This window comes from Osmerus mordax, chromosome 8, assembly GCF_038355195.1.
Source record: "Osmerus mordax isolate fOsmMor3 chromosome 8, fOsmMor3.pri, whole genome shotgun sequence".
In the NCBI taxonomy this organism is placed as follows: Eukaryota; Metazoa; Chordata; class Actinopteri; order Osmeriformes; family Osmeridae; genus Osmerus; species Osmerus mordax.
The window spans coordinates 19825466-19853451 of NC_090057.1; the positions used below are offsets into that span (position 1 = coordinate 19825466).

At 41.8% G+C, this 27986-nt stretch overlaps 1 protein-coding gene across 4 annotated transcripts; it reads right to left on the minus strand.

Moving 5' to 3' along the window:
* Positions 1–3224: 3224 nt before the first annotated feature.
* cpsf2 (cleavage and polyadenylation specific factor 2) lies at positions 3225–14998 on the minus strand. Of its 4 annotated transcripts, none has more exons than XM_067241059.1 (15): positions 14943–14998; positions 14165–14334; positions 13895–14054; positions 13698–13803; positions 13454–13583; positions 13240–13355; positions 12889–13076; positions 12153–12443; positions 11872–11972; positions 11555–11758; positions 10520–10672; positions 6770–6995; positions 5182–5499; positions 4672–4806; positions 3225–3687 (listed from the first exon to the last, which is right to left on the minus strand). In XM_067241059.1, the coding sequence occupies exons 2-15, from the start codon at positions 14311–14313 to the stop codon at positions 3595–3597; spliced, it is 2370 nt and encodes a 789-aa protein (XP_067097160.1). In that variant the 5' UTR covers positions 14314–14334; positions 14943–14998; the 3' UTR covers positions 3225–3594. The 4 variants fall into 4 exon arrangements, with proteins under 4 accessions (XP_067097160.1, XP_067097159.1, XP_067097158.1 ...); XM_067241058.1 differs by having other exon boundaries at positions 14165–14412; positions 14943–14982; XM_067241057.1 differs by lacking the exon at positions 14943–14998 and adding an exon at positions 14640–14782.
* Between the last annotated feature and the right edge of the window lie 12988 nt (positions 14999–27986).

Below are 27986 nucleotides of genomic sequence, written 5' to 3' on the forward strand. Positions count from 1 at the left end.
GCTGTCTTCAAGTTAAACAAGATCTCTCGATCTGGGGTAGATATTTAGTCACACTGCCAGCCAAGCATGTATCCATTAATGCACATACCAAAACATTGATTGATAAAAATAAAAAAAAACATGGCAGCAACTGTACTATTGGCTGTGAATATCCAGCAAGTGTCTTTGTGGATTTGAGCTTGCGGGTATGGCCGTATTGTGGGCCAGTGTGAAGAGCAGGTTGCATAAGAGGTGATCCTCAGTAATGGTGTAATTCAGAGCGGGTATGCTCACCCAGCCGTCCAACCCAGCGCCCTCCTACGTGAGTCTTGTGAGTGGGTTGGTATTTCCCCTGCTGAGGGCTGTTACCAGAGAAAGATGCTGGCACTAGGGGATTACCCAGGTCAACTGACGGGATAAAGAGGGGAACAGATAGAAAATGGAAGCAAGAAAGATTTTGTGAGTTTTGTGTTACAGTATTGTAGAGAGCGAACAAGAGAGAACGTTTGAAAGAGATGGCGGGAAAGACACATGCACAGGCTGATCCCTTCTCTGTCCTCCTACCCGCATATAGGGGTGTTTCACACCCACACAAAACATCATACTCTCCAAGGCTCAATCAACAAAAGCTAAACTGTGAATTCTAGGTTGGTTTGGTGAAATATCATTTTAAAGATTATTTTATTTCCTAGAAAACCACTCCTCTACATATTACATCATGGTACTAGAGTAGTTTGCTTATAGAGCCAACGAGGCATTCTGTTAGGATTAAATGTCCAATACCTACCTCTGAATACCTACCTTTTCAAATTAGTTTAGTGGTCGCAGAGTTGGAGGGGAAAGTCTGAAAACTTCCAATAACGCGTAGGCATAACTCATAATTTGAGGATTGTTTGGAACTGGTAGTGGGGAGATGCAATGTGCAGGTCCCTCACCTTCCTCCAGAGGGCAGAGTAAGACCTGGGGCGAATCAGTCGCATAGACAGGCTTAGCTGCTTGTTACATTAAAACAGGGTCTTCTGTGACAGAGTCAGCATTATGAAAGCTAAGAGGATTAGCTGATGGACATTTCTGGCGTTCTCGGTCAATTATCAAAATGAAAAGCGGTGACTGGGCAGGGCTGGCACACGCTCTGCCAGTGGAGACACTCTCTTCTCTTGGCCTGTCAGAGAAGGGGTTACTGAAGTTCACCCAGAAGAAAAAAAGAAAGCTTCATTGGAGTATTTCAGACATGAAAGTTTTGTTGTTTGCGCCATGGATTAAAAAGGGCATTTACATTTTAATGTTTTTAAAGTGCAAAACTGTATGTTATGCAACAATAAAACTGGCTTGCCTGTGCGTCAGCCAGTCATCCGTATTCATGCCGAACCCCTTCATCCATGTGTATTATGCCCACACCTCCCTCATGTGCGAGTTGTTTACCCACGGCCCCACTAGTTTGTGCCTGCCACGATTTTACCGGTCAGGGAGGAGACTACATGACGAGGCCGGTGACTTAAAGATCCTGTAAAGTCAATTCCATGATTTGCTTCTCAGTACATTATATACGTGTGAAATGAGTTCCTGAAAGCATGTGCAAAGCGCTAAAACTTTGTCGCACCGAAATGTGTAGTTAGACCGTACAACAGTTTCTCTTCCGTTTTCAGATCAGGTTTTAATGGGCGGGGCCAAAAAGTTACCCATCTACGTCATTTCGACCCATCTACGTCAGATAACTGACTGCTGTACTGTTATTGTAGCCTACATCAGCTAGCTAGCTAGCTTCAGGATGTCTCCCTCCAACCGCAACTGCATCTTCCCTGGATGCAAAAACTTCAGCTGCGCTGCAACACTATTTAATTTCCCTATTGATGAGGAAAGGAAAAATAGGTGGATTGATTTTGTGGAGAGCCACGCTGATGGAAAGCTTCTGATAAACTCCAACAGCCGCCTCTGCAGTGGAGAAGAGTCTGCTAAACGATTAAATGCAGTGACCATTTCACAGCGGATAGTTTTAACATGGACCAGAGACAGACGGGGTTCGCGGACACATGGCTTCTCTTGCAGCGCGGAGCCGTACCGAGCATCGCCCTCCCGGCCGTCCCTCCTCCGGTCGCACCTGGACAATCCACCGCCGCCAGCAGTTCATCACTCTGTTCTGTGTGCTTGTTATAATTATACTACATAACTTTTCCAGAGGTATCTCTGCTGAGTTAGTGCAAACCGCTAAATTGATATTAGGCTACTTGGTGTAGAATTATGGTATTTTGGTGAAATGGTAGCTGATGTGTTAGAAGTAGCCTAGTTGGAGAGCTCACTGTCTGCTGTCTCTGGTGTCCATTTTTTATGTTACAGCTCAGGGGAACATTTCATTTATGCATCTGTATGTTTCACTCATTGAACAAATAAATTCTAATTCTATACGGTTTTGTTCGGCTTGACATAGCGTCCATTATCTGGGTCGGAGGTAGCCTACTTGAGAGAGCTGGCGCCTTCCAGCAAGGGGGCCGAGGTTCAGCTCCTTCAGGCGACACGCCCCCCCCAGTCTCAAGCAGAGAAGAGTGCTGATTTTTTCACGATATCAAAGCCTAATTTCACGTGTTATTTTTTCATTCGAATTTGGATGGGTTGTTAATAACACAATATTCTGTGGTCTGGCAAACTTAAAACTCGTTTTCAGTTCCACTTTACAGGATCTTTAATGCGCATGGTTATGTGTGTGGAGGGCACTTTGTTTTGGGTATAGCCATAGCAGAGACAATCCACAGCTGGCCAAGTGGGCCCACCCCAAGGATTCACATAACACTGTGAATGGAATAGACCGAGACAATATGACAACTCTGCTGCAGTGGACATAAACAAGCAGAAAACCTCAGAACCTCGTCTACCACAGAACCACCTCATTATATCTTACATGCCTTTTCAACAAAGTTTGGACATAGTCATTGCACTAATAATAATAATATATTTGGATTTTAGTGTCGTGCGAAGACAACTTAACCAAATTTTATTTCATGTAATTTGTTTTCACAAACTAGGCGACAACTAATAATTCCCCTGAATTAAGGGTGTCAGTTGAACTTAAGTGGGCAGAAGCAGCTCTCCAACTGGTGCTAACACAAAAAGGCAGCAAAGCCAGTGCAGGAACACGACAAGGTCTTTTGGAGAACAATACAGTACACACTAAACTCCACTCTCATCCCAGAACAGTACTTCTGTGAGGATGATTCAATTCACTGGGAAAATAATTATTAAAATGACAATGATGATTTTAAACATTTTAATGACAAAAGGAACAGAGGAACAGTGATAAACAGTTTTGGCCGGCCTGAACAGGAGCATAGCTGGGCTTTGAGGCATACTAACACTATGAGGTGATTCAGGGACAGCATCTGCCTCTCACTTCAGGCAGGTAAACTCACTATAAAAATACATGGTAAATTGAAAAAAACAAGCTGGATCCACAGTGTGGTTGGATGTGGAAACAGCTGGAGATGCCTGAGGGGCTTCAGGTAGCCCGAGTAGTACACTGTGGTCCACTGGGTAAAATCCACTGGGTAAAAAAACGGAATGTCTCTGTAGAATAACGGCAGCCGATGCTGCTCTGTCTCTCTACCAGTGGTGTCTGCTGTCCCCCTAAACCACAGCATACTGCTGATATAGAAGCTCCCGAATCTTATAGTAGTCATCGCACAGGCAGCCTTCCAGGCCGATGCGTCCCGCTTCCGTCTGTAGGATGCAGGAATACATAAAGGGTCACCTGGGTTCACATGAATGCAACACTTACCGTATTTTCCAGACCATAAGTCACACTTTTTTTTTTCATAGTACAAAATATGTATAATTTAACATGTTTTGAAATGTTAATTCATACTGACTGACATGAACCGACGAGTTCAACAGATTCAGTGATGTGGAATGAGATCGGGAGCTTGGTGAACTAGTTAACCGGTAACTTGCTTGTTGGACTCGCTAGCATGTTATGTTAATTTAGCCTATTCAGCCTCCAAGGTATGTTCTTTATGCTATTGTGTAGCTGAATAACTGTTAATGTGTTATGTTAACATACCGGACACCTATTTAACCTGTGTTTTGTGTGCTTTTGTGTAGTTGAATAACTGCCTTTCCAGATTAAATGTCTGTTCTTGGTCTTGGATTTTGTTAAATACAGTTTTAAATAAATGCCATTTATAGTCCAGTGCGACTTATATATGTTTTTTTCCTCTTCATGACACATTTGTTGACTGATGCGACTTATACTCCAGAAAAATACGGTACTAAGAACACGCTTCCAGTTTATCCAACAGAAGGACAGTATGTGAAGACATTTACAAAAGTGCAAATCAGTATCAACCTCAAATTAAAACTGAATACAAAGCTTACCAAACAGCATGTGCTCTAACAACACTAATACCGTCATTTCAACCGAGTCCTTGCTTGGTGGCAAATTTGGAAGAGCCACAACAACAGACTTGAAAAGCCATCCTAGTATCTCTACACATAGACAAGGCTGGATGGAATGTTTGTTTGCACATGCCGTATGGAATTGGCATTCTATTTCTGCCCATGTCATCCAAACAAACATCCCATCCAGACAGAAATTTCATAGCATTTCCAACAGCTCCTTCAACCTCATACACGGCCTGGTAGTGGCCTTCATTACAGAGGGAGTGGGGCTGACTGACTGTGCCAGGACGAGGGACAGACACTCACCCTGCGGACGGCCACCATGTTGTTGCACACCAGCACACCACCTACAAACTCAGCCTGAATGCCTTCTCTCAGCAAGACCTGCTTGAAGTCTGACAGGCGCGGCTCGTTGATGAACACCGACTGATGCCCTGGAATCTGGAGGTTAGGTAAAACCAGTCAGAATCAAAACACAGTATGCTTATATCCAGATTAGATGATCAACAGATTATCTGATGTCCGTGGACTCCTCTCAACATATCTTTCTCTTGTACAATGCATCTTTCACTTTGTATGTCCAGTAAACCATTGACTACTTATCCACCCTGTCCTTTCAATTTTCTATGATGCTATTCTCCAATCAGCACAAGTGGGTCTGTCTGTCTCTAGTGAGTCAACTCACATCTCTACTTATCCTATCTATCTGACCAGTCCTGAGAGCAACTCATGCCTGTCACTAACTTGTGGGTCAACTACCTCTTTCCATCTTCAATAAGGACAATTATTCCCTACGTCCTTTCACTTCCCCCTTACCTCTTGGGGGGGTAAGGGCTCCAGAGTGGGGATGACATCACTCTCCTCTGAAGATTCTCTCTCGTCCTCCCCGAACAGGGTCTTGATGGCCCGTTGTTGGGCAGCCACCACAGCACTTTGGTCAGCCATGCCAGGATCGGGGGCCACATCCATAGCCAGCTCGCCATCCTCTGCCTCCTCCACGGCGCCCTCCTCAGGTAGCACACCTGTGTCTACCTTGACCACTCGCATGTCTAGAACGCCATCAATCCACGCGAGCTCCGTATCCTTGGCCCGGCAGAACTGTAAAGAACTCACCAGCGAGTCTTTCAACCGCACCTGGAGAGGAATAAACAACACGATAAACCCTGTTACAGTACTTTCTGTTTATAGAAGACTCACGTTTAGGGGCTCAACCTTTTCGAGGCACTTAGTGGCATCGTTGTAGTAGGGATGTCACAAGAACAGATACTACCGAAACCTTCCGGTTCTAAAATTACAAAACACGACATTGCCCATTTTTTGAGGCACCGTAGGCAACAATGCCAGTGTTAGCAACAATGCCATTGTTAGAATCGATGCCAGTGTTAGCAACATCGGTGCTGCGTCTCAGGAACTGATGAGAGTTCTGATTCATATTAACAACATCCAAAGAATTAACGTTTTCCGTTTTTTTAAATCTGTCATACTGAAATACACGTTACATGATGTTTGGGATGGTGGGCACATGTTACAATGGCTTATGTTATGTACGTAACTTATACATTAGTTTTAACATTAGCGGTTAAGGGGAGAGAGAGAAAGAGAACATCTTGTCAAGTATCATGTCAAAACTAGCAAAATTCACGGAATAGCCTAGTTTAATAAAGTGACAAATGAATATGCAATTGGTTTGTCAATATACGATTACCCCCCCCAAACTTGTTTTACGATGCCAACTCGATGTAAAAGACGATTTGCGAGTGACTGATCTCAAAATTTGCCGCAATTAGGCTAATTAATTGTGATTAATCTAGATGAATTAATTTCAAATATGAGATCGATTTACCCCAAGCCCATGTTGACATGTTAGTTTTCCTCTCTAAAAACTTTGAACTAGCCCAAAAAAGGTGTGCAACGCTGTGAAAAAAAAAAAAAACCATGTTCATCTGGTTAGCTGAATGGCTGCACTGTTTTGTTTTGCACTGTTGTCGTTTTTGCACAGTACCTTTTGAAAAGATGTCTGGAATTTGTCTGGGGACACTAGTTGTTGTACTACGAGCATTAATTGCAGTTTGTTATGTTGTTCTATGCCATATTGCACATGTTTTTATGTCTTGTTATTACATTTTGATATTTTCAAGTATTTTAATAAAGAAGTTAAATGTTTCAAGTACATGGAATCTTAGATTATTTATTTTTTTACCGTGGTATCGAAATCGGCATCGAGAATCATGTTATTTTACTGGTATTCGCACCGACTACTGAATTGTTGGTATTGTGACACCCCTACATTGTAGGAAAGTGTATTGTATACAAAATAGCTTCTGGATTGAAATCTTATTGATATAAGCAATGTATAGTCTAGTAGTATAGAAAAGTAAAACAGCATGGCTTCTGCAGGTCTGACCTGGTAGATGTGTGTCTCGCTGGTGGCGTCCACTGTCTCCTGAAGTTTGGGTGTGTAGACCTTGATATCCTTGCCGCTGAAGGCCTTGCACGACTCAGACAGGTCCAGACTTGCTTCAGGAGGGCCACGGACGATCACCAGCTGCCGGGGCTTCATCTGATTGATGATCTTCTTGATTGAGTCTCCATCAGACCGTCCCTCGTAGTCAATGTATGTCACTCTTGCTCTACAGAAGGACAGTGACACAGAGTACTTAGACTAGACTGCATTACTATCTGACAACTCAAATATGCAACAAAATGTACAACCTAATCATTCATTAAAGATCCTGTGAAGTGGAATTGAAAACGGGTTTTAAGTTCACCACACCACAGAAGAATGTGTTATTAACTACCCTTTCAAATTCGAATGAAAAAAAACAGACAAGTATGTTAAATAAGGCTTTGAAATCGTGAGGAAATCAGCACTCTTCTCTGCTTGAGACTGGGGGGGCATGTCGCCTGAAGGAGCTGAAGCTCCGCCCCTCGCTGCCTGCCTACAACCCAGATAATGGACGCTACGTCAAGCCAAACTAAACAGTATAGAATTATAATTTATTTGTTCAATGAGTGAAACATACAGATGCATATAAATTAATTGTTACCCTGAGCTGTAACACAGGAGTAAAAATGGACACCAGAGACAGCAGACAGAGAGCTCTCCAACTACTTCTAGCACATTATACCATTTCACCAAAATACCATCATTCTACACCGAGTAGCCTAATATCAAGTTAGTGGTTTGCACTAACTCATAGCAGAGATACCTCTGGAAAAGTTATTTAGTATAATTATAACAAGCACACAGAACTGAGTGATGAACTGCTGGCGGCGGTGGATGGTCCAGGTGCGACCGGAGGATGAACGGCCGGAGGGGCGATGCTCGGTACGGCTCTGTGTGGCTCCGTGTGTCCCTGAACCCCGTCTGTCTCTGGTTCATGTTAACCCTTGTGTTATCTTCGGGTCATTCTGACCTATCAGTCATTGTGATCCACCGTCGTATTGCGACAACTTTACCGTATACAAAAACAAAGTGAAGCATTTTCTTTTAACCGTTGGGCTGTCTCAGACCCCCCACATTGCAAAGGTTAAAATAAAATTATTGGTGGCCAAGCCGCGAAGCGGCAAAGCCACCTTAAGGGTTTCTACGTATTATTATTACACATCTGTCATTGAAGTCTATGGCAGCCCCTAGAACCACATGGTCAGAAGTTGTGAAATTTGGCACAGTCTTTGGGACCAGTCCCCTCATCAATTTCACCAAGTTTCATGTCTCCATTTCAAACCCTCTAGCGCCACCAATGGGTCAAAGTTGAAGGTGTGTTTACACACGTTACCTTTGAACCATATGCCGCATTTTCCAAAACGAGGTATCATTGGATTCCCTGGATCAAGACAAGTTCAACGCACTCTATGACGTCATACCCAGTCATATAGATTCTCCGCCATTTTGAATGTTAAGGAAAAGCGTTTTTTCGCTACTCCTCCTACAATTCTTGACGAATCTTCTTCAAAATTGCCACAGATGATCTTCAGACCAAGCCTCACAAAATGTATCCCCTGGAGCTTTGATTTTCGCAACCGTTTGTTAGTTACAGCCAATCAAATTCAGCAACTGATCCGGAAAAAGGGAAGTGAGGTCATATCTTAGTGAATCTTTGATGCATTGACTCCAAACTTGGTGTATGGATTCATGACCCTGTTATTAAGAGGTCCGAAAAAGGTAGGGTCATTTGAGTTCTAGGGGGCGCTACAATAGGCAAAACTGTGTTTTGACCAATAACTGTTGATCTGTTTGTCGTATTTAAGTGATTCCTATGTCTCGTGATATCTTAGGAGATCCCGTGTCTGACGCATGTTAATGCATGATACCAGACGAATTGATGAGGTCGCCATTTTGAATGAATGAATTAAACTTTTTTCCCTACTCCTACACAATGTATCCAATATTCACCAGATTTCGCAACCGTTTGTTAGTTACAGCCAATCAAATTGATGTGGCTGAATTGATGTGGCCGCCATTTTGAATATAAAGTTTTTTCGCTACCTCTCCTATAAAGTTTGTCCAATCTTCACCAAATGTACATGTTTTTTTTATTTTCTACACTTTTGACTGGAAAAGCCAATCAAAGTCGTCAACCAAGCCACCATAAAAGTAGTGAGGTCATATCTCAGCACCTCTTTACTGCATTGACACCAAATTTGGTATAAGGACTAGGGACTCTGTTCTAAAGAGGTCCAAAATAGGTCATGCCATTTCACCTCTAGGTGGCGCTGCAATAAGCAAAAACTCGGCACCATTTATCTTCAGATCAAGCCTCACAAACCTTTTCACATTCCGGTAAAGCTGATCAAAGTCGGCGATGAAGATCATATCTCAGGAAATATTCGCTGAATTGAAAAACTATCAAACTTGGTACAGGTGCTCGGGACCCTGTTTCAAAGAGGTCCACAAAAAGTTGTGTCATCTAACCTCTAGGGGGCGATCCCGTGTCTGACACGTGTTAAATTGTGATACCAGCTGAATTGATGTGGCTGCCATTTTGAATGAATGAACAAAACGTTTTGGTGAATACCAAATATTCACCTAATTTGGCACAGATTATCGTCAGACCACAATCACCTTGACATGTCAAAATAGAACTGAATTACAGCTGTTTAAACTTGGGACAAATCTGACAACCGCTTGCCACAGGAAAAATTCCTTATATTTTTACGCAGTCACTGAAATCTGATTTCCAGCACTGAGAATAGCTCACTAGGATAAATTGGTGTCCTGGCTACGTCAACGTCAGAGGTTCAAATCCAGCCAAAAATGACAAGCTTGTCATTTCTCTGTTTAGCGAGACTATAAGCCACTGCAAAGGAAGCCAGTTACACCGCAGTCACTAGATGTCGAAAGTTTCTTCTGGTTTATCTGACCTGCTTGGCCACCACATTGCTGCTTGCAGCTATATTTTTTATTTGTTTTTGTATTGGGTAAACACAACGATGGTTCGTTATGAACCTTTGGGTCATGTGACCCGAAGGCAGCACAAGGGTTAAAACTATCCACCATGAAATGGTCACTGCAGAGGCGGCTGTTGGAGTTTTATCCGAAGCTTTCCATCAGCGTGGCTCTTCACAAAATCAATCCACCTATTTTTACTTTCCTCATCAGCAGCTGAAGTTCTTACACATTTACACATAGTCATTTAGCAGACGCTCTTATCCAGAGCGACTTACAGTAAGTACAGGGACATTCTCCCCGAGGCAAGTAGGGTGAAGTGCCTTGCCCAAGGACACAACGTCATTTTGCACAGCCAGGAATCGAACCAGCAACCTTCGGATTACTAGCCCAATTCCCTAACCGCTCAGCCACCTGACTCCCACAAGTTCTTGCAGGGAAGATGCAGTTGCGGGTGGAGGGAGACATCCTGAAGCTAGCTAGCTAGCTGATGTAGGCTACAATAACAGTACAGCAGAAGGAACCATTCAGTGATCTGACGTAGATGGGTCAAAATGACGTAGATAGGATTTTTTTGGGTTCCGCCCATTAAAACCTGATCCGAAAACGGAAGAGAAACTGTTCTACGGTCTAACTCCACATTTCAGTGCGACAAAGTTTTCGCTCTTTGCACATTCTTTTAGGAACTAATTTCACACCTACATAATGTACTGAGAAGCAAATCATGGAATTTGCTTTACACGATCTTTAAGTGTGGCTACGTACTTGATCTCTATAGTCTCTGTGGTAGAGGTGCATTTAGTTGGTACGACTGAGAGGTCCTGGTCCATAGGCTCATCCCCATTGGCCATCCCCGATTCCAGCTTGGTTTTCTCCTCCTCTGTGGCTTGTAGCTCTGGCACCAGAAACTCCTCTGGCCTAATAAAAAACATGGAGTGATAATAGTGTGAGGCACAGTCATTTTGATCAAGTTGTTAGTTTGTGTATTTAATTTAACAATTATTTTAACTACAAAAATTCTTTAGTTTCGGGGACCGTAAACCATTTTTACTGATCTGATCAGGTTGTCCTTGGAGGTTAACCCGTTCTGAGTATTAGGACCTGTGTGTCTAACAGCTATCAAGGAAGTTAGGTATGGGCGAAGCTTCTGAAGTAGAGCCTTTTATATGAAGACAAAGTATTTTTTGACCAAGGCTTGTTTAAGCCACCTTTCTGCCTATGATGATTGTGACATACAAGACGTTTGAAACCTTGTCTGTGCTGACATAACTCAGTGTATCATGCATATTTGTGTGGTATCACAAACCTATGGAGGCTTTTAAAGGCCAAAAACAAATATATAATAAAGGTACTGAAGCTGCAAGTTGATATGATTCCAGTCAGAGGCTTAAACCTGCCCCCTGACTTGATGAAGTTGACAGATTTGTTTTGCTGCAGCAAGTTACACTATTGATAAATGAAAGTATAAATAAATAAATGTGTGAATAAGTAAATAAATATACGAATGAATAAATAAATGTACAAATATGTGAATAAATACACATACATTGAACATTTATATATTTAATGTATTGTTTAACTTGTAATGTATTTATTTATGGTGTCAGTTAAGCATTAAATTATATAATTATTAATTCATGTAAGCATTGTATTATACCATTATATATGTATTCATCTATTTAAGTATTGAATGATTTATGTTTATGTATTTTGTTTCGGCCCTTAAAAACCTTATATCTCTCTCAGGGAAAATCTGACTGTTTGGATGGTGAAAAAGCCCAAAGTACATGTTAACCGTACCTTATAATTTCTCCATACTCGTCCCATTTGATCCTTTCCTCGTGTGTAGGAAACATAGGGTAGGACTTCTTTGCTTGTTTGAAGAAGCTGCCCTTGCGCCCCCCCTCTCCCTTCATCATTAGGTCATGGTGTTTGGTCTTCAACACGGCAGGCTGTTCAAGGTCATCTTCCATGTCACTCTCATCACTAGAATCAACATCTACCCTGCACCAACACACAAACATGAAAATGTACGAGATAATAACATTTCACTACCACTCGTAAGTGTATGCAATAGGCAAAATTGAAAATATGCTTGGACAAAAACTGTGACTCACTCTTTAGCTTGTTCCAGTTTTTTGGCAGCTTCTTTCTTAATTTTATCCTTCTCCAAGTATTCCTCCAGCTCCTTGCCTTCCAATTTCACTCGTTTCCTAATCTGACACCAGGACGAAAAAGATAAATCATGTGAATGTTTCAATGGCATAATGCTGTTTACATGGGTTAAAATAGACACACAGGATTTGCTTAGGAGCACTTTCTGCAAAAAAAAAGAAAAGAACCCTGAACCAGCGCCAGAGAGAGACAACCCTTTTGGCTGCTCTGCCCCAGATCTCACCTCCAGGTCCAGCATCTTCTCCCCGGGGTTGTCGATGAGATAGCGAGCGAGAGTTCCAGGTGTAGTGCGGAAAGTCAGAATGACAGAGTTTTTGGCATCCTGGGACCACTGGATGAAGAGCTCTCGGGAGAAGCCAGACTCCAGGTCAGGCTGGCTGCATAACACTACCTTTGGGCTGGGGACACGAGCAAGGTCTGCTAGACTGTGGCACAGGGACAGGTGGCGGAACTGGAAGGGGTTATTTCTTTTGTCTTCAAAGCACCTCATGAGCTTGTCACTCATCCACTCTACCTGCAGTGAGACATAACAATTACAAATGTTATGATTGGTTTATGCCAAATAAGGAATGTGGTATAAACCAAATTAAGTATTAAATACATTTAACTACAAGACTTTGACCCGCTGTAAGTTTAATGACATGTTGTCTACAGTATAGTTATGTTTGGATAATGATAATTTGTGTGAAATGAGATGATGATTTACATTTAGTCATTTAGCAGACGCTCTTATCCAGAGCGATTTACAGTAAGTACAGGGACATTCCCCCCGAGGCAAGTAGGGTGAAGTGCCTTGCCCAAGGACACAACGTCATTTTGCAGAGCCAGGGATCGAACCAGCAACCTTCTGATTACTAGCCCGATTCCCTAACCACTCAGCCACCTGACTCCCTGATTTGTTGAAGGAATGACAATTTGGGCTGTATGTTAATTCTGTATTGGAAAATGATGGCTGAGACCTGTGACTTGGAGAACTCCACCACATTGTAGCTGACGTTATTGAGCAGGGCTAAAGAGTATACACCAAGTCCTGCATCCTTTGTTCTCCAGATCTGGTCCAACAGTTGAGCCAGCTCCAACACTCGCCCTGCCGTATCCACAGCAATAAGGACATTTCCGTCGCCACGAAGGGTCTCCATCACATTGGCTGAGGGAGAAAATGTGCCTATTATCTTTTTACACAGAACTGTATAAATTGAAAAAACTATTATACAGATCCAGGTGGAAGTTTTCTCTAACCGAAGGATAATTTGAGAAAAGAGAATGAGACAGTATATTCCCATTGCTCCCTCCCCATGTTCCCAACTTACTGAGAAGCTGCTCGTCTCTCTGTTTGCGACGTGGCTGCACATATGTGGCATTGAAAGAGTCTGTGATGAGTAGAGAAGGACGGCTCACAGTCTCCAATGTACATCCATTCAGGTGGCTGAAATACATTTTAAAAAGCAAAACATGAGAAAGACATGAGATAACTGATCAGCTTTTAATATTTCAGCCACTAAAACAAATGCTTTCTACACTTACATTTCTCTTTTGTGGTTGAAGTCTACAGCGTAAACAATTTCCTCCTCCCCATCCTTTACAATCTTCCAAATGGTGCCTCCAATCATGTGACCAGCAGGGAGTGGGGTGATGGATAGACCATGGCCTTTACCTGTCGGTATGTGTGTGTGTGTGGGGGGGGTGGGGGGGTGCGGAGATATAGCTAAAATTATATTGATATTTCAACCTTACCATTGCAAGGTTGCCTTAAATTTAGTTAACCCACCTTTCAGATTGACAATCTGTGAGTACTTCAACTGCTGAATTTTGTCAAATGCAGAGTCCACATCATCAAGGGTAAATAGACTGAAATCCTCACTGTTATTGCGAGACTACAAAACAACAACATTTAATGATAACTTTATGGGTAAAAACTGCAGAGAGTAAACATGCATGTAATGCAAGCTTCTGTATTTTCCACACCTGGTATAGGTCATACATGAACATTTGACCCATTTTGTAGACAGGAATAGTCGCATATATGGTACAGTTGAGCCCCAGCTTCCCCACCGCATAGGGGAGGGCTCCAAGATGCAGTGGGTCTGGGTGGGAGAGGAGCACAGCATCAACCTGGTGTACATATCTGAAGAATAGAGGAAGACACATATTTCATAACATCGGAGGATGCAAAACCTGGCCCAAGTGACTTGTGGGTTCAAATAAACGTAAATAAGAATACAAGTGGATGCATACCTTTTCATCGCATCAATAATGTCCATGGAGAAACTCTCATCCCAACCGCAGTCCAGGAGGAAGCGGAACTCGTCCACCTGCAGAAGGTAACAAAGGGCCGACTCCTCCTGCACCCCTGACACTGCCGTTAACTTGATGATAGACGTCATTCTCCTTTGTTATCCCACTGTCTGCATGCAAGTACAAGAGTGGCAGAACTGTTATGGCCAATCAGCTGGTAGTTTGATCACTATGTATAGGACTTCATTCTGTAACAAAAATGATCACATGGGTAGAGTGATTAGACAACCCAGAATAAACCTGGCAGCACACTGTAGTATCGCAGCAAGCAAACCTTGCTTCTTAATGTGGCAATACCTCATTTAATCTAGCTATAGATACATATCCAGCACGTATGGGATGATAAACTAGAGAGCTAGCAAGCAAAGTATCTAGCTAGCATTTTCAGCTAACGTAACAAAGATGGCTACTGTACCTGAACTACCAGCTATTCTAAAGTAAGATGATTGGCTGAAAACAAACTGATAACGACCATTCAATATTACACAAATATAAACTTAATTTTAACGAAGTGAATCCACACTTGATATGTTATCATTTTAACATCACGGCGTCGTTCTGAAATTATTTAGCACACACTTCTTCTTTTGATTTGGTTGGCGGCGGGTTGCATCCTGTTCAAGGTGCATGTACCGCCACCTACTGTTACCCGAGTGATTCATTTCAGTTTAACGCAGTAAATATCCAAATAAAACAATAAATAAAAAAAGGAACTTACCACTAACCCACTCCACGGGGTCCAGCCACACATCAGGTATGTACAACTAGTACTTGTTCTGTGGGTCCGGCTGAGCTAGGGATACATAGTCCTGTAAAACAAGACAGCCATCCTAGCAGGGTCGCGGTGTAATTTAATCCACTAGGTGGGGCTCTAAGAGGAGTTTGTCCAGGACGAAAGAGACGTCGTGTTCATGCACTCCTCTGCTGAATAATTTTTTCTCTGTAGTTGGTTGTACAATTTCTATCCTGTTCGTTTTCTTGTTTATAATAGAGGGAGAGAGAGAAATAGAAAAAAACGAATCTCAGGAATTATAAGAGGATCCAGTGTCATAGGTCAGATTTATGACACACGTGCTCGAGGCTGTCCAGAGCGACGCGATTTGAGCGAAGCCAAGCTTCCCATAAATCATTTATGGAGCCGGGGGAATCGCTTGCGTGGTTGCGAGTGAACTCCACCAATTTAACTCTTTACCCTCCAAGGATGAACTCTGTAATGAGTTATGATCAGGGTTCTAAATTAACACCCGCCAAATGCGGGTTAAAATTAATTTTGGTGGCTGTTAATAAAAACTCACTAGCCAGTTTGGCCGGTGATACATGAGGCATTACATGAATGATACATAAGGCTGTTCTCGGCATGGTTCTCGGTCATTTATCCCCCTGGCAGTACTTCCTACGTTTCCCATGAACACTGTGCCGTAATGCTACGTGATAACGTTTTATACGCCCATTGGCTGCGCGCAGTTGAAGTGAAACCGGCGCAAGAAACCGTGGAAACGAACGGAGAGTCCACCAGAAAACACAAGGAATAAGTAAAACGAAGCATAGCGGATCATAGGAGGTAATAAGAGCTAGCTAGAGTAGTAAAGTAAAAAGTTAACTTAATGCGGCGGTGGTTAGGACAAACTTCTGGGGCGAGAAGAGGAACGAGGCAGGGGATGAGGATATCGATAGCACTAGAGAAACGAAGAAAAGAAAATGTAATGCCAAATGGCTGACGGGTCGGGAATGGCTTGTGTTTGACAATGAAAATGTTGTCATGTTTTGTAAGGATTGCTGCATGTAACGTTAGTCTACGCATAAGAAAAAGTATGTTGCTTACAGCCACAGTCTTCTGTAATGTAAATACACTGTTTTTAATAAAGAGTATATTAGGTCAGTTTAATTAATGCCTGCTTAGGACAAAACGTTACTGTAAATGCATGGGCAGGAGTCAATCTCATGACGCGAATGGACGTTTTAGCCATTTACAATAAATCGTGTCCTTACTTAGTCACGTGTTGGTGATTTCACAAACCCTTGCATCATACTTCTGTGCTTCATTTTACTTAATTGTCTGTGTTTTTCATGCCAACAATGTTAATAAAATGATCAAATGCATTCAGTGAAACTCATAATTGTTCTTATTTTCACCGGAAATAATTTGGCTAGTGGAAATTCTGATTGTTACCAGTCACATTGGCTGGTGATCAAAAAAGTTAATTTAGAACCCTGGTTATGATCATTTAAGTCTTCACACATTAAGACATAGAAGATCAAGCTTAAGGCCAAATCCCAATACGTGAGAGTAAGTGGTGTCCCAATCATTGACTTATATACAAGTAGACACAGCAAGGCTTCTCTTTCAAGATGGCGTCCCCATTAATTTCTATAAAAAGTGCTCAGTGGCGCAGTGAGGTAGCCTGACTCTGCCCTCCTACGTACTTTCGCTGAATTTTGATTTTGCTTCTGTACTAGGTCTGGCCATGAGGTATGTAAGTCAGATGTCTCCGGTTGATTTTCTACCGGCGAATCAGCGAACAGAGGGAGTGGCTGAGAACGATGACGTTGATGTTGTGCGCTAGTTTGTGTTGTAGTTCCATAATGGCGGCGGAGAAAGTCCGTTGTGGCAACACTGCCGAATATCTATAAACTAAAGCCGGAGCAAGAACAAGTTTTGCTGAGTTTTGTTGGTGGCCATGATGTTGTGGCCCTCCTCCCCACGGGGTTCGGGAAAAGTTTGATTTTCCAGCTACGGCAGCTAGCTCTGTTACAGTAGTGGTGAAGGAATTGGCTGAGGCGAACGCTAGCGATTGGTTATGGCAGATCAGAGTGGCTCTGGGCAGATCCAATAGTTTTAAACTTCAACAGAGTACCCGCCTACAAGGAAGTCAACGCTTGTCAATGGAGCGAGCCCAGACTCTCTGTCCAAATTAAATGTACGAGAGTCTGGTTAGGACCAGGCTAGCAGTGAGGCAAGCGAGAGCGCGAAATGGACCGCGCCATCTTTCCAGACCGACTCGTCCGGTCTTGCGCAGAAGCTTGTTCCTAGCTCCGAAACTCTTGCACGCTTGCAACTAGCTGTCAGTGTTGTGCACGTTCATACTTCTCACGTACTCGTTCAAAGTTCTGTTCATACAAGTAAACATGAATAGTTCATAGTTCACCATTTAAATTCTGAACTAGTTCATAGTTCAGTTCATTTCATAATTTTAAGGTGTGTGTTTACTGTGTGTAAAAATCCCGCAAAAAATAATAAGGTGCATCAGATGTAGTCGCTGAGTCTGCCTCTCTGCTTTCATTTGCCATTTTTATGAGACCAAGAGCTGTTGTCTTGGAATACGTTTGGTCAACATGTGTGTGCGAAGAATCATGGGTAATGTAGTGCAAAGTCGAGTTAGTTGGTTTAGGTTAAGCTACAGAGCGAAATTGTTACAGGCACTGAGCAATGACATGGTGCAAGCATTCTATTTAGACAGTGTCTCTCCTCAAGAGAAGGAAAACATTCCGTAACGATTTAGCTAGACCTCAGATAATATTCTAACACCCCTAGCCGGGATGCTAATCGAGGAGTCGGGAGTCAACCGGTGGGAGTACTATTTATTATCAATACACAAGACAGTTTTAGGCCACTGTCTACGCCTTAACTTATAACAGAACAATTCTAATACCGATGCTTAATCGCTCTTGACCTGCTGCTTACTCAACGACATGTATAGTTGCACTCAAGCATGAAGTAATACAGAGAGATTGATGACCGCCAAAACACCCCTATATCTAGGCTACAGCCAAATGACCCACCCCAGCTATCCCCCCCCCCCCCCCCCCCAGAGCCTCTAATAAGAACCTGAACATTTACAAACACTTAAATGAATGTCCAATAACACAGGGTCGCCACAATATGAACGTGTTCACCGTTCAAATTCATTATTTGTCATTAAGTTTCGTTCAGTTCATCGTTCTAATAAAAATGAATGTGTTCACAACACTGCTAGCTGTACACGGCATACATAGCGACAACCAGTCGCGAGCGTGTGAGCAGTAGTGATGTTACGCTCGATACTGTGCTCACGAAGCGGTATCGACCTTTCGAAACAATTTGTACCGACACAAACGTGTCGAGCGTGGCTTCAAATGGGCAAAAACCACGTGATCACCTGTCGAAGTGCGTTTTATTCAAACGCTTAAAAAGACATCAGAAATCACTAATATTCGTAGGTTATAGAGAGGAGACATTGGCCTATTTACGGACACTATAGAATACATTCATTGACAGAGCCAGAGATACAGATAGATTGCCAGAGCTAGATAGACAGAGATAGATAGATGTGAGATGTGAGAGAGTAAGTGTACACAAGCACATACATCTTTCTCTAGTTTTACCTTAAAATGTGGCCTTTCCCAGTTGCAAAAGCATGTTCCAAAACCTGAGCTGATAGTGTACATTATCAAACAATAATTAATTCATTTAGCATATACTTCCTCTAAAACGAGGTCACCAAGATTCGAACTCGTAAGATCAGTCTGTAAGGCAGAGCTCTTAACACAAGGCCATACTGAACCTAACTGTTCAAGAGAATATTGCAAAAATAACTTGAACAAAAATATAATGAATGTAAAATAGCAAAGACGTTACATTGTTTATAATACAACAACAGTGTTTCCCCTACCACTCTATTAGGGGGGTGCCCTTCCCCCCCAACGGCACCCCCCGCCCCCCCTGGAAAGTCAAGTTAAAAAGGTCAAGTATATATAGCACCCGATCACAAAATAAGTCATTTAAGGTTACCTTTCCTATAAAACAGGTATATAGCTTGCTCTTTTATTAAACAATAAAAGCTGTAAACCTAGGGGAAATGCTTTTATTGTTTAATAAAATGCTTTTATTAAACAATAAAAGCTGTAAACCTAGGGGAAATGCTGAACAATATATATGCTAACATATTTTTGACATATTTGTCACATAACCTTTATTTATCAAGTTGTCAATGACGATTGTGAGACTGACGTCTCGAGGACTTGACGTCACTTGATTCCTTCCATCGCTCAATACAATCGCCATACCATAATTCGACCAGCAGATGTCCCTATGGAGAAGATGTATCGAACGCTTCGAAAAAGCGATACTTTTTCGACACAATTGTGTCAAATAGCTTGTTGCTTCGGAAAGCTTTGTTTCCCCCATCACTACTAGAATGCTGTTATTTTACATTTAGCCTACTTCAGATAAGTCCAAATGCCTTCTTGTTATTGTCAGACTAGCTACTCAACATTAAAAAAACAAATAGGCCTATTTGCCAAATCTGGGAAAGTCAACAGGCATAGGATATTTACATATTTTGGTTGTGATCATTTTTCCTTCTTCAGGTAACCAATTCGATTTCAAGTTTTATATCTTGTGTGTTGTAAAATTGTTGTGTAAAATTATACCAGTGGTGTGGCTAGCGTTCTCGCTCTAGAATGACTAGCCAGGAACGTCATGTTGCATCTCCATGACAACCAGGAGGACGCCTAGCCTAAAAGCACAAACGCCGGCTCCAAAAATACTTTATATAAGCATAATACACTTTTTTTTCTTTTTTTTTAAAGTGTTGTAGTACTTTTGTGTGGCCAACGTTACACACGCTAATACACGCTAACATCGCCTAATCAGCTGTGCAGTTATTAACTGATTCTTGTCGCCTTTACGTAGGAAGTGTGGTGGAAACGGATCGGGGTCACTAATCTGGGGGGGACATGTCCCCCCAGTGCCATCTGCGCGCATGAGCCCCTGATCATATGAATTGCTTGGGAGCATGAAATTATTACATAAAGCCTTCTGATTCATGTTTATTGGTAGTTGAGTTTGAATAGTCTTAGTACTACTTGTTTAGTAGTTGATATTACAAATGTAATCGGTAATTACTTTAAAGAGGGAGTAGCTACTCTTATTATTAGGATTCGTCCGTCAGGAGGAACCCTATGGTAATTGTTGGTATTATTAGGGTTCCTGTGGCAGGAGGAAACCCTAAACCTTTGTCCGAAAGCTGACCAAAGCTAATACTCTGCCCTTCCGATTCATACAATCTCAACAGTTGGTGTGTAGCAGAGAGGATAGAGAGACTGACCTGTTAACTTCTGCTCATGAGTTCAAATCCCCATTCAGCCTATTGTTGTTGGCCAAACATGTAGTAGTTTTGCTCTCTTGTTGTCCAACTCTCGATCTTCTACAATGTATAATTTTATAATATTTTGTGGAGGAACCCACACCGCTGCTTGCAGCTATATTCTTATTATAATATTTCCTCTTCTCCGCTAAATGGCTCAATAGCTCAAAAGTCCTCAACCCGATTTTTTCAAATTTGGCCCAATGATACTACAGGTCACTCAGTACTCCCAGACGGCAAGTGGCCCACGTACGCCCATAGGTGGCGCTATAAGCCACGCCCAAAGTCTACGCGATTTCCCCAGCGCCCCATTATTCCAAAATGCCTGAAAATTGGTATACATGCCTTATTTCTCATGGGGAACAAATAAGCCTCAAGGAGCCATAAGGTCCGCCATGATAGATTTTGCTGTACTGTCCCAATTTGGTTCAACCTTCAAAACTCTTCTCCCACAATAGAACAATAGATCCAATCGACTTGAAATGCAATACAAAATGGCTGAAAGGGGTGTATTTATGTAAATGTACACATTGCCTCAATATCTTTGTGTCAATAAATCTAATATAATTTTGACTGATGGTTTTTCAAACCTAATAGGGTTCAAGAAGATCACTCTGAAGTACCATAAACAATTTCACCTTGGTATGTCAATATATGATTGAATTAAATTGAATTGCACAACAGCGCGCGTGCTCCAAATTCTGAGACTCATCCTGCCCCTTGACACTAGGTTGACCACCAGTCCCGCTTTGCGTTGTGTCGCACAGCATTTTCACCCCTTGTCCCGCACGTCGCATATTGAAAAAGCTGTGCGATACAGCACAAAGCGGGACAGGTGGTCACCCTACTTGACACACGAGCGAGCTTGGCGAGACGCACACACATCCTTTCTAGAAATTGTTTGCTGACCAAGCCCCCACCCTCAGGCTTTAGCTCCTGTTTCATTTCGCTTCCAATCGCAGCTCGCCGTTACGAATATACATTATTTTTCGGCGGCCATTGTTGTTTTCAACTGGAATCACCTGATAGCCATGTTGGAGGGCAGCCACGTTCGGTAAGTCATGTCACCAATTTTTACACATTTTAAGCTAGAGTCAATGATTGGGTTCGTGAAAGTACACTACTCTTGAAATATGGTGAAGGTTTGAGCACTTTTAGACCTTTTAGATCGTGAGCTTGAAGTGACGGAAAACCGAACTCGAAAAGTGGCTAGCAGAGCTTTATCCCTCTGTGTTTATAATTAGTGAATCATTTTGCATCTTGGTGAATTCTTCACCAAGAAGGTGGAGGGGGGAAGCTTTTAGGAGAAAAAGTTAAATGAATCTCTGCAGGTTGGGATGTCTGCTGTATAGTAAGATCGTGCTAGAATGTAACTTTGGTATGTGGGCAAGAATGCCGATGTCAGGCAAACTGTCTTTGGAGGCAAGTTAGTGATGCTCAGAGACCGCAGTGAGCACAATAGGGCTACTCATTCATGGGAAGAGTGTCAAGTTGGGAAATAAGGTGATGCTGGGACTGTAACTCTTTTCTACTTCAGGACGAGTCAGACCGACCGGACTACCTTTGGATATACGACCCCTGTTCTAAGGCCTCCCTTTTCCTTGGAGACACTGTCCTCACCTGCCCCTATGCATCATCAGACCGTGGACTGGTCTGCCCCCCCCCTTTCTCTTAGAGATATAAAGGATATCTCTCAAACTTCTTTAAACTTCTTCAACTTCCAAATCCTTCTTCTTCCTCAATCTTTCAGCTAGAGCCACCATTTAAACTTTAAAATGTTGACAAAACCCTAAACTATTTTGAAATAATTCAGCTTTTTGATATCTATTCAAATTTTTTCAATATCACTGATTATGTTTCATTACTTTTTCAAGCCGTTTCTGAGATTTACATGGGTGTGTACGTGAAACCCTAGAGTGCAGACTGAAACGCTAACAGTGCGTTTACAACTGCAGCGACGCGAATCGCTTGCCATCGCTCGCCTTCCCACAGTTCACCACGCGCGGGGGCGTATCAAACAGATTAATGTAGAATTGTAGTTCTCTAAAGTCACTGTTGTAGTTGTCATGGCCAAGTGTGCAGACTTGGGTTTACGTACTCGCAACATCGATCAAAATACAACTTGTATACAAAATACAAAACTGTTTAATAGACATACACGTTGACATGTGTAAAAACGTTTTATTATAGTACTCAAAGTCTCTGCTAGAGTGGAGGGCAGCTTCGGATGTCGTTGAAAAAATATTTCTAGTTTGCCAGCATTGCCACAATTTTCGCTCTTCATGCTTCATTTTTGGATCAATAGATAGCTAATTTTGTGCTGGTTGTAGACAGTTGTCTGTTGAATCCAACAAACGTACACGTGGGTTCAGAGCCCCACGAAAGCGAGACAAAGTCCAACTCTCGCCCCATAGAGACCAATGCAAATATGGTGACAAAATCGTCAGAGAAAGCAAAAAGAACAAGATTTTGAAACTGCCGGTAGAGTCGTATTTCTGACCGCACAGACATATAAAGGATATCTCTGGTTTCGGCAGTCTTGGGTCTCGGAAAATATCCTTATTTTTTGGATTGGACGTATAGTTTTGCGTCTAGGTTAACTTGTTTGAGGTGTGGATTCTAGCTACATTTCTGTTATTCTCTACCCTCAGCGCGTTAGCAATCATAGCTGCACCATCACAGTGGCAACGACAGACACGCACCACTCAGTCTCTCACACAGGTGATTTGTATTAGCTGATTAGTGGAGTCACAAGACATACAACCTAATACAATTTACAAGAGGTGACTCTGCAGGTGCTGCTAATATCTCCTTTACTACTATTGCTAATGGAACTGTGTTATTCTACTACGCCACTGAGTGCGTTTACTTGACCATGAGAAACCCGATTACTAGCAATTGTCGTTTTATGCCATACGATTACTCCGTTTACATGTGTAATTAGTTATGCGATTACTCAATAAGCGCGTCTACATCATTCTTTTTATTAATCGTTGTATGCTCCACGGACAAAACTTACACCATCATCCTTCAGCAACAAAGTGTCGCCGTGTCTTCCTGTATCGGCCCTACTGCTGTATGTTTCATTCAATCAGCACATTGAATCCTACTAAGAAAGCCGAGTAAACGCACTCAATGCACACATCTGCTACTGCTATTACTATCCCAACTATAATTTCAGCTGTTAAGACTATAATATTCTTTTTATGACTAGCTAGCCTAGGCCTACTTCTTCTTCTGTTTAACAGTTCAGCTTCTCCCGGATTGTATTTCAGGTCTTAGCGTTGTTAGATGATGCAGTTCAGTTTCCACACTGCCTCTTTTGTGTGACTCACACATTTTTGACATTCATTTCAGCTTTCGGGTATTTTCTCATTTCTGTATTTTCTGCAATTTAAAAAAAATAATTTCATCTTTCAGCATTCCAACGCATTTTCAGCAGGAAATGCCTTTCTAGTTGTTGGAATGCTGCTTCAGCATTCCAAGTATTATTCTTTGAATCTTTATTGGGTGTGCTCAAGCCTTCGGCGAGAGCACAACCTTTGTTCTCTCACATATATATTTATTATTATTATTTATTTTTGCCCCCCTAAATCTTTGTCAATATTTGGGCTACATAGACAACCTAGGTGTCAAAAGTTCCGTCTTGGTAGCGATTGAGTTGCTTGTATTTTTATTTACGTTCCGTTGCATGGTTTATGCTCAAGTTAAGTTTTTGTGGCGAAAAGTGAAGCTAACGGTGGCTAATTTGCTAGCCACAGTCACTGACGTTACTAACGTCACTAACGTCACGAAAACACGCGTGACTACCTATAGCAGAACATTTGTTTCGCATCTGTTAACTTGGGGGATAGCTAGGCTAACTATAGCTTTACTGCAAGGCAGCTGCAGAAACGCCACAAGCAAAGAGGCCAGGGTGATAACTATTTACTCATTTTACTTTGTGATGTGAAACACAATTGTGAAATTTAATGTACAATATTAGCTGATATTATTAAGGAAGTATGCCCACATCTACTTTCGGAAACGATAGTCTACTATTTCACTGAAGCATTAGCATGACATTAGCCTCTGTTGCCCGGGCAACACATACTACAGTGGTCTGTGATGCATCTGTTTTCAATCGTTAAAATAAACATTCCTCATAAATACATTTTCGTTGTAGGATTTATTATGACATTCAGGGTTCTAAATTAACTTTTTTGATCACCAGCCAATCAGAATTTCCACTAGCCAACTTATTTCCGGTGAAAATAAATACAATTATGAGTTTCACTGAATGCATTTGATCATTTTATTAACATTGTTGGCATGAAAAACACAGAAACCTAGAGAGGGTACAATTCCTGGGGAAATTGTAGGGTGTGCTTGCTTGCGTCGGTTGCACAGGGGTCCGTTTTTGAATGACATTTTTACAACTGATATTTCTGTATATGTTATATAAAAATGCATACTTATTATTTATAAAGATTACATAGATTTAAAAGCATATTTTTTTTGCTGCTCATTTACAACTGAAAATACGAGTGAAGTGTAGAATGAAATAGATGTCTTCTCATTTCCCCTGCAAGAGGCAGCCTCATCGTTGAATCAAAACGAATACATTTGGCAGACCGGTGTAAAAATTGACCTAATCTCTATGACTTAAACGTGCTTTTAAGTTTTTCCCTTCTCGTGATATTTTCAAGCATTTAGCCTACTCATATTGCATTCATTCATGAATAAAGAACCCCCTTTGAAGATTATTCTACGACGTTACCGGCAGTAGAAGATTGAATCGGAATTCAAACAGTACCATCTGCTAACTGAAAATATGCCCACCAAAATGTAAATAATCTTGACATTTATTTAGTGGAAAATTGCTCATTCATAAAAAGCTCACTGGTAGCGACCATTGTCAGTAACAACGCAAAATGCGATATAGCCCTGTGTGGAGAAGCTGCCCCGGTAAATTGTACTACTACGGTACAGTACTAGACTACTGCTGTGTTCGTCTTGGTAGCGATTGCGTTGGTTGAATTGGATTTAACGTTCCGTTGTACGGTGTAGTGAGGTCCGCAAGACCACACGGAGCCAACATCTTGCCACACCTGAAGAGTGATTCAATCACATCAGACAAACATAATCAGCCCTTGTGACACCCTCAGTATGCTGATTACCCACCAAACGCCGATGCAAAGGAACCATAGAATTGGGGGGGGGGACCTCCCCAATCTACCTAATCAGCCCTCCTGCTAGCTTGCAAGCTTCAAAGGGCCTGATTTAGACAACACGTCTCCAGCGACCATTTGCTATCCGTTTCGGCGGCGATTTGAACAAAGAACATACCTTGATCAGAACTTTTGAGGAAAGTTCTTGAGACTTCACCTTTACCACAAGAGTACAAGGTGGAGAATTATGAGAGGGATATTTGTGTTATGTTTGTTACTTTGTTTTAATGTTGTGTTCACTGAAATCTTGATTCTAGTAACAACTCTTTCTTCCTGAAAGATAACCACGTCATTCTTGGTATCTACACGAAGCTATCATAATAAAACAATCATTCAACTATATTTTGTAACTGTACCAAGATGTCCAGAACAATATTTGAACCATCGAATGAACCAGCCAGAGATCAGATCACACCTTTGGTAGGTGTGAAGGAAGGAGGGGGGAGTTGAGAACCCAGCTTCCCCCAATCCACATCTGACCCCAGACGGGTCCTCTCTCGAACTGTATAAAGCCCTAAGATGACCATCAATCTCTGACTCCAGCGAAACCGACCATGGCATGAACGCCATCAGGATTGGCGTTCCAAAGGACGTCGCCAAGCTTCTCCTGAGATTCAACTTCATAGTGAACGCGTCACTATCTGGACGTTTCAACAGAAGAACCAAAAACGCAATTCCAAATGCGACTTCACTGAGATCCCGCAGACTCAGTCACATGACCCAGCGCAGCCGCGCTTTGACTTCAGATTCTTCAAATGGACCTTTGGCGCAAACCGCCCTCAACATCATTGATCAACCCCTGATCAAACGTAACTATGGCTAACGCTCTTTCCTCCTCGACATGGCATTGGCGTGAGCTCTGTTTATGATTTGTAAGGATGTAATCATTGACTGTACAATTTCTGTCTTTCTTTAAGTTAGACCATTTCATTCTGTTCATTGAAACCAATCTCTCATATCAAACCCATAATCCAACTTGTTCATAAGATCTGTTTACCTTACTTGAATAAATTCATTGTAAAGATATTTTGACGTGCGTGTTCACTGATGTTACGATTGGCTCTACACTTAGAACAAATTCATTCCTAAAGATGAGACTGATTATTACATATTAAACATAGGATTCCCTAATGTCCTAAACCAATGTTAGGGTGGTGCCCCAAACTTGATGATAAATTAAGTATTTCTATCTTTAAACGAGCAAACCCCGCTACAACGGTTTAGGCTGAAATTAATTATTTTCATGAACAGATTGACAACGTTTAGGCTGTGGCAATGAAGTTCAGGTTAGTAGTTAGATAGACTTTTGATTTAAGTAAGGAGAGTGCCGAACATGTTCTGTCGCCGTTTGACTTCCTAAACAGCTGTGTAGTGTAGATGTTTTTGTAGTGTGTCTCGCGTAAGCTACAGCGTTGCAGTGAGCTACACTGGTTTGAAACGACAGGTAATGGTAATTTCACCAACAAATCGTTTACTAATGTCAGAATAAATCCTACAACGAAAATGTATATGTGAGGAATGTTTATTTTAACGATTGAAAACAGATAACGCTACATCATAGACCACTGTAGTATGTGTTGCCCGGGCAACACAGGCTAATGTCATGATGCTAATACTTCAGTGAAATAGTAGACTACTGTTTCCGAAAGTAGATGTACTTCCTTCATAATATCAGCTTATATTGTACATTACACATCACAATTGTGTGTCATATCACAAAGTAAAATGAGTAAATAGTTATCACCCTGGCCTCTTTTCTTGTGGCGTTTCTGCAGCTGCCTTGCAGTAAAGCTATAGTTAGCCTAGCTATCCCCCAAGTTAACAGATGCGAAACAAATGTTCTGCCAAAGGTAGTCACGCGTGTTTTCGTGACGTTAGTGACGTAGTGACGTTAGTAACGTCAGTGACTGTGGCTAGCAAATTAGCCACCGTTAGCTTCACTTTTCGCCACAAAAACTTAACTTGAGCCTAAACCATGCAACGGAACGTAAATTCCAATAGAAGCAACTCAATCGCTACCAAGACGAACCTTTTGACACCTACTTTGTCTATGTAGGCCAAATATTGACTGAGTTTTAAGGGGGGCAAAAAGAATAATAATAATAATAATATATATGTGAGAGAACAAAGGTTGTGCCCTTGCCGAAGGCAAAGCACACCCAATGAAGTAAAATGAAGCACAGAAGTATGATGCAAGGGTATGTGAAATCACCAACACGTGACTAAGTAAGGACACGATTTATTGTAAATGGCTAAAATGTCCATTCGCATCATGATGAGATTTACTCCTGCCCATGCATTTACAGTAACGTTTTGCTAAGCAGGCATTAATTAAACTGACCTAATATACTCTTTATTAAGAACAGTGTATTTACATTACACTAGACTGTGTCAGTAAGCAACATAATTTTTCTTATCGTAGACTAC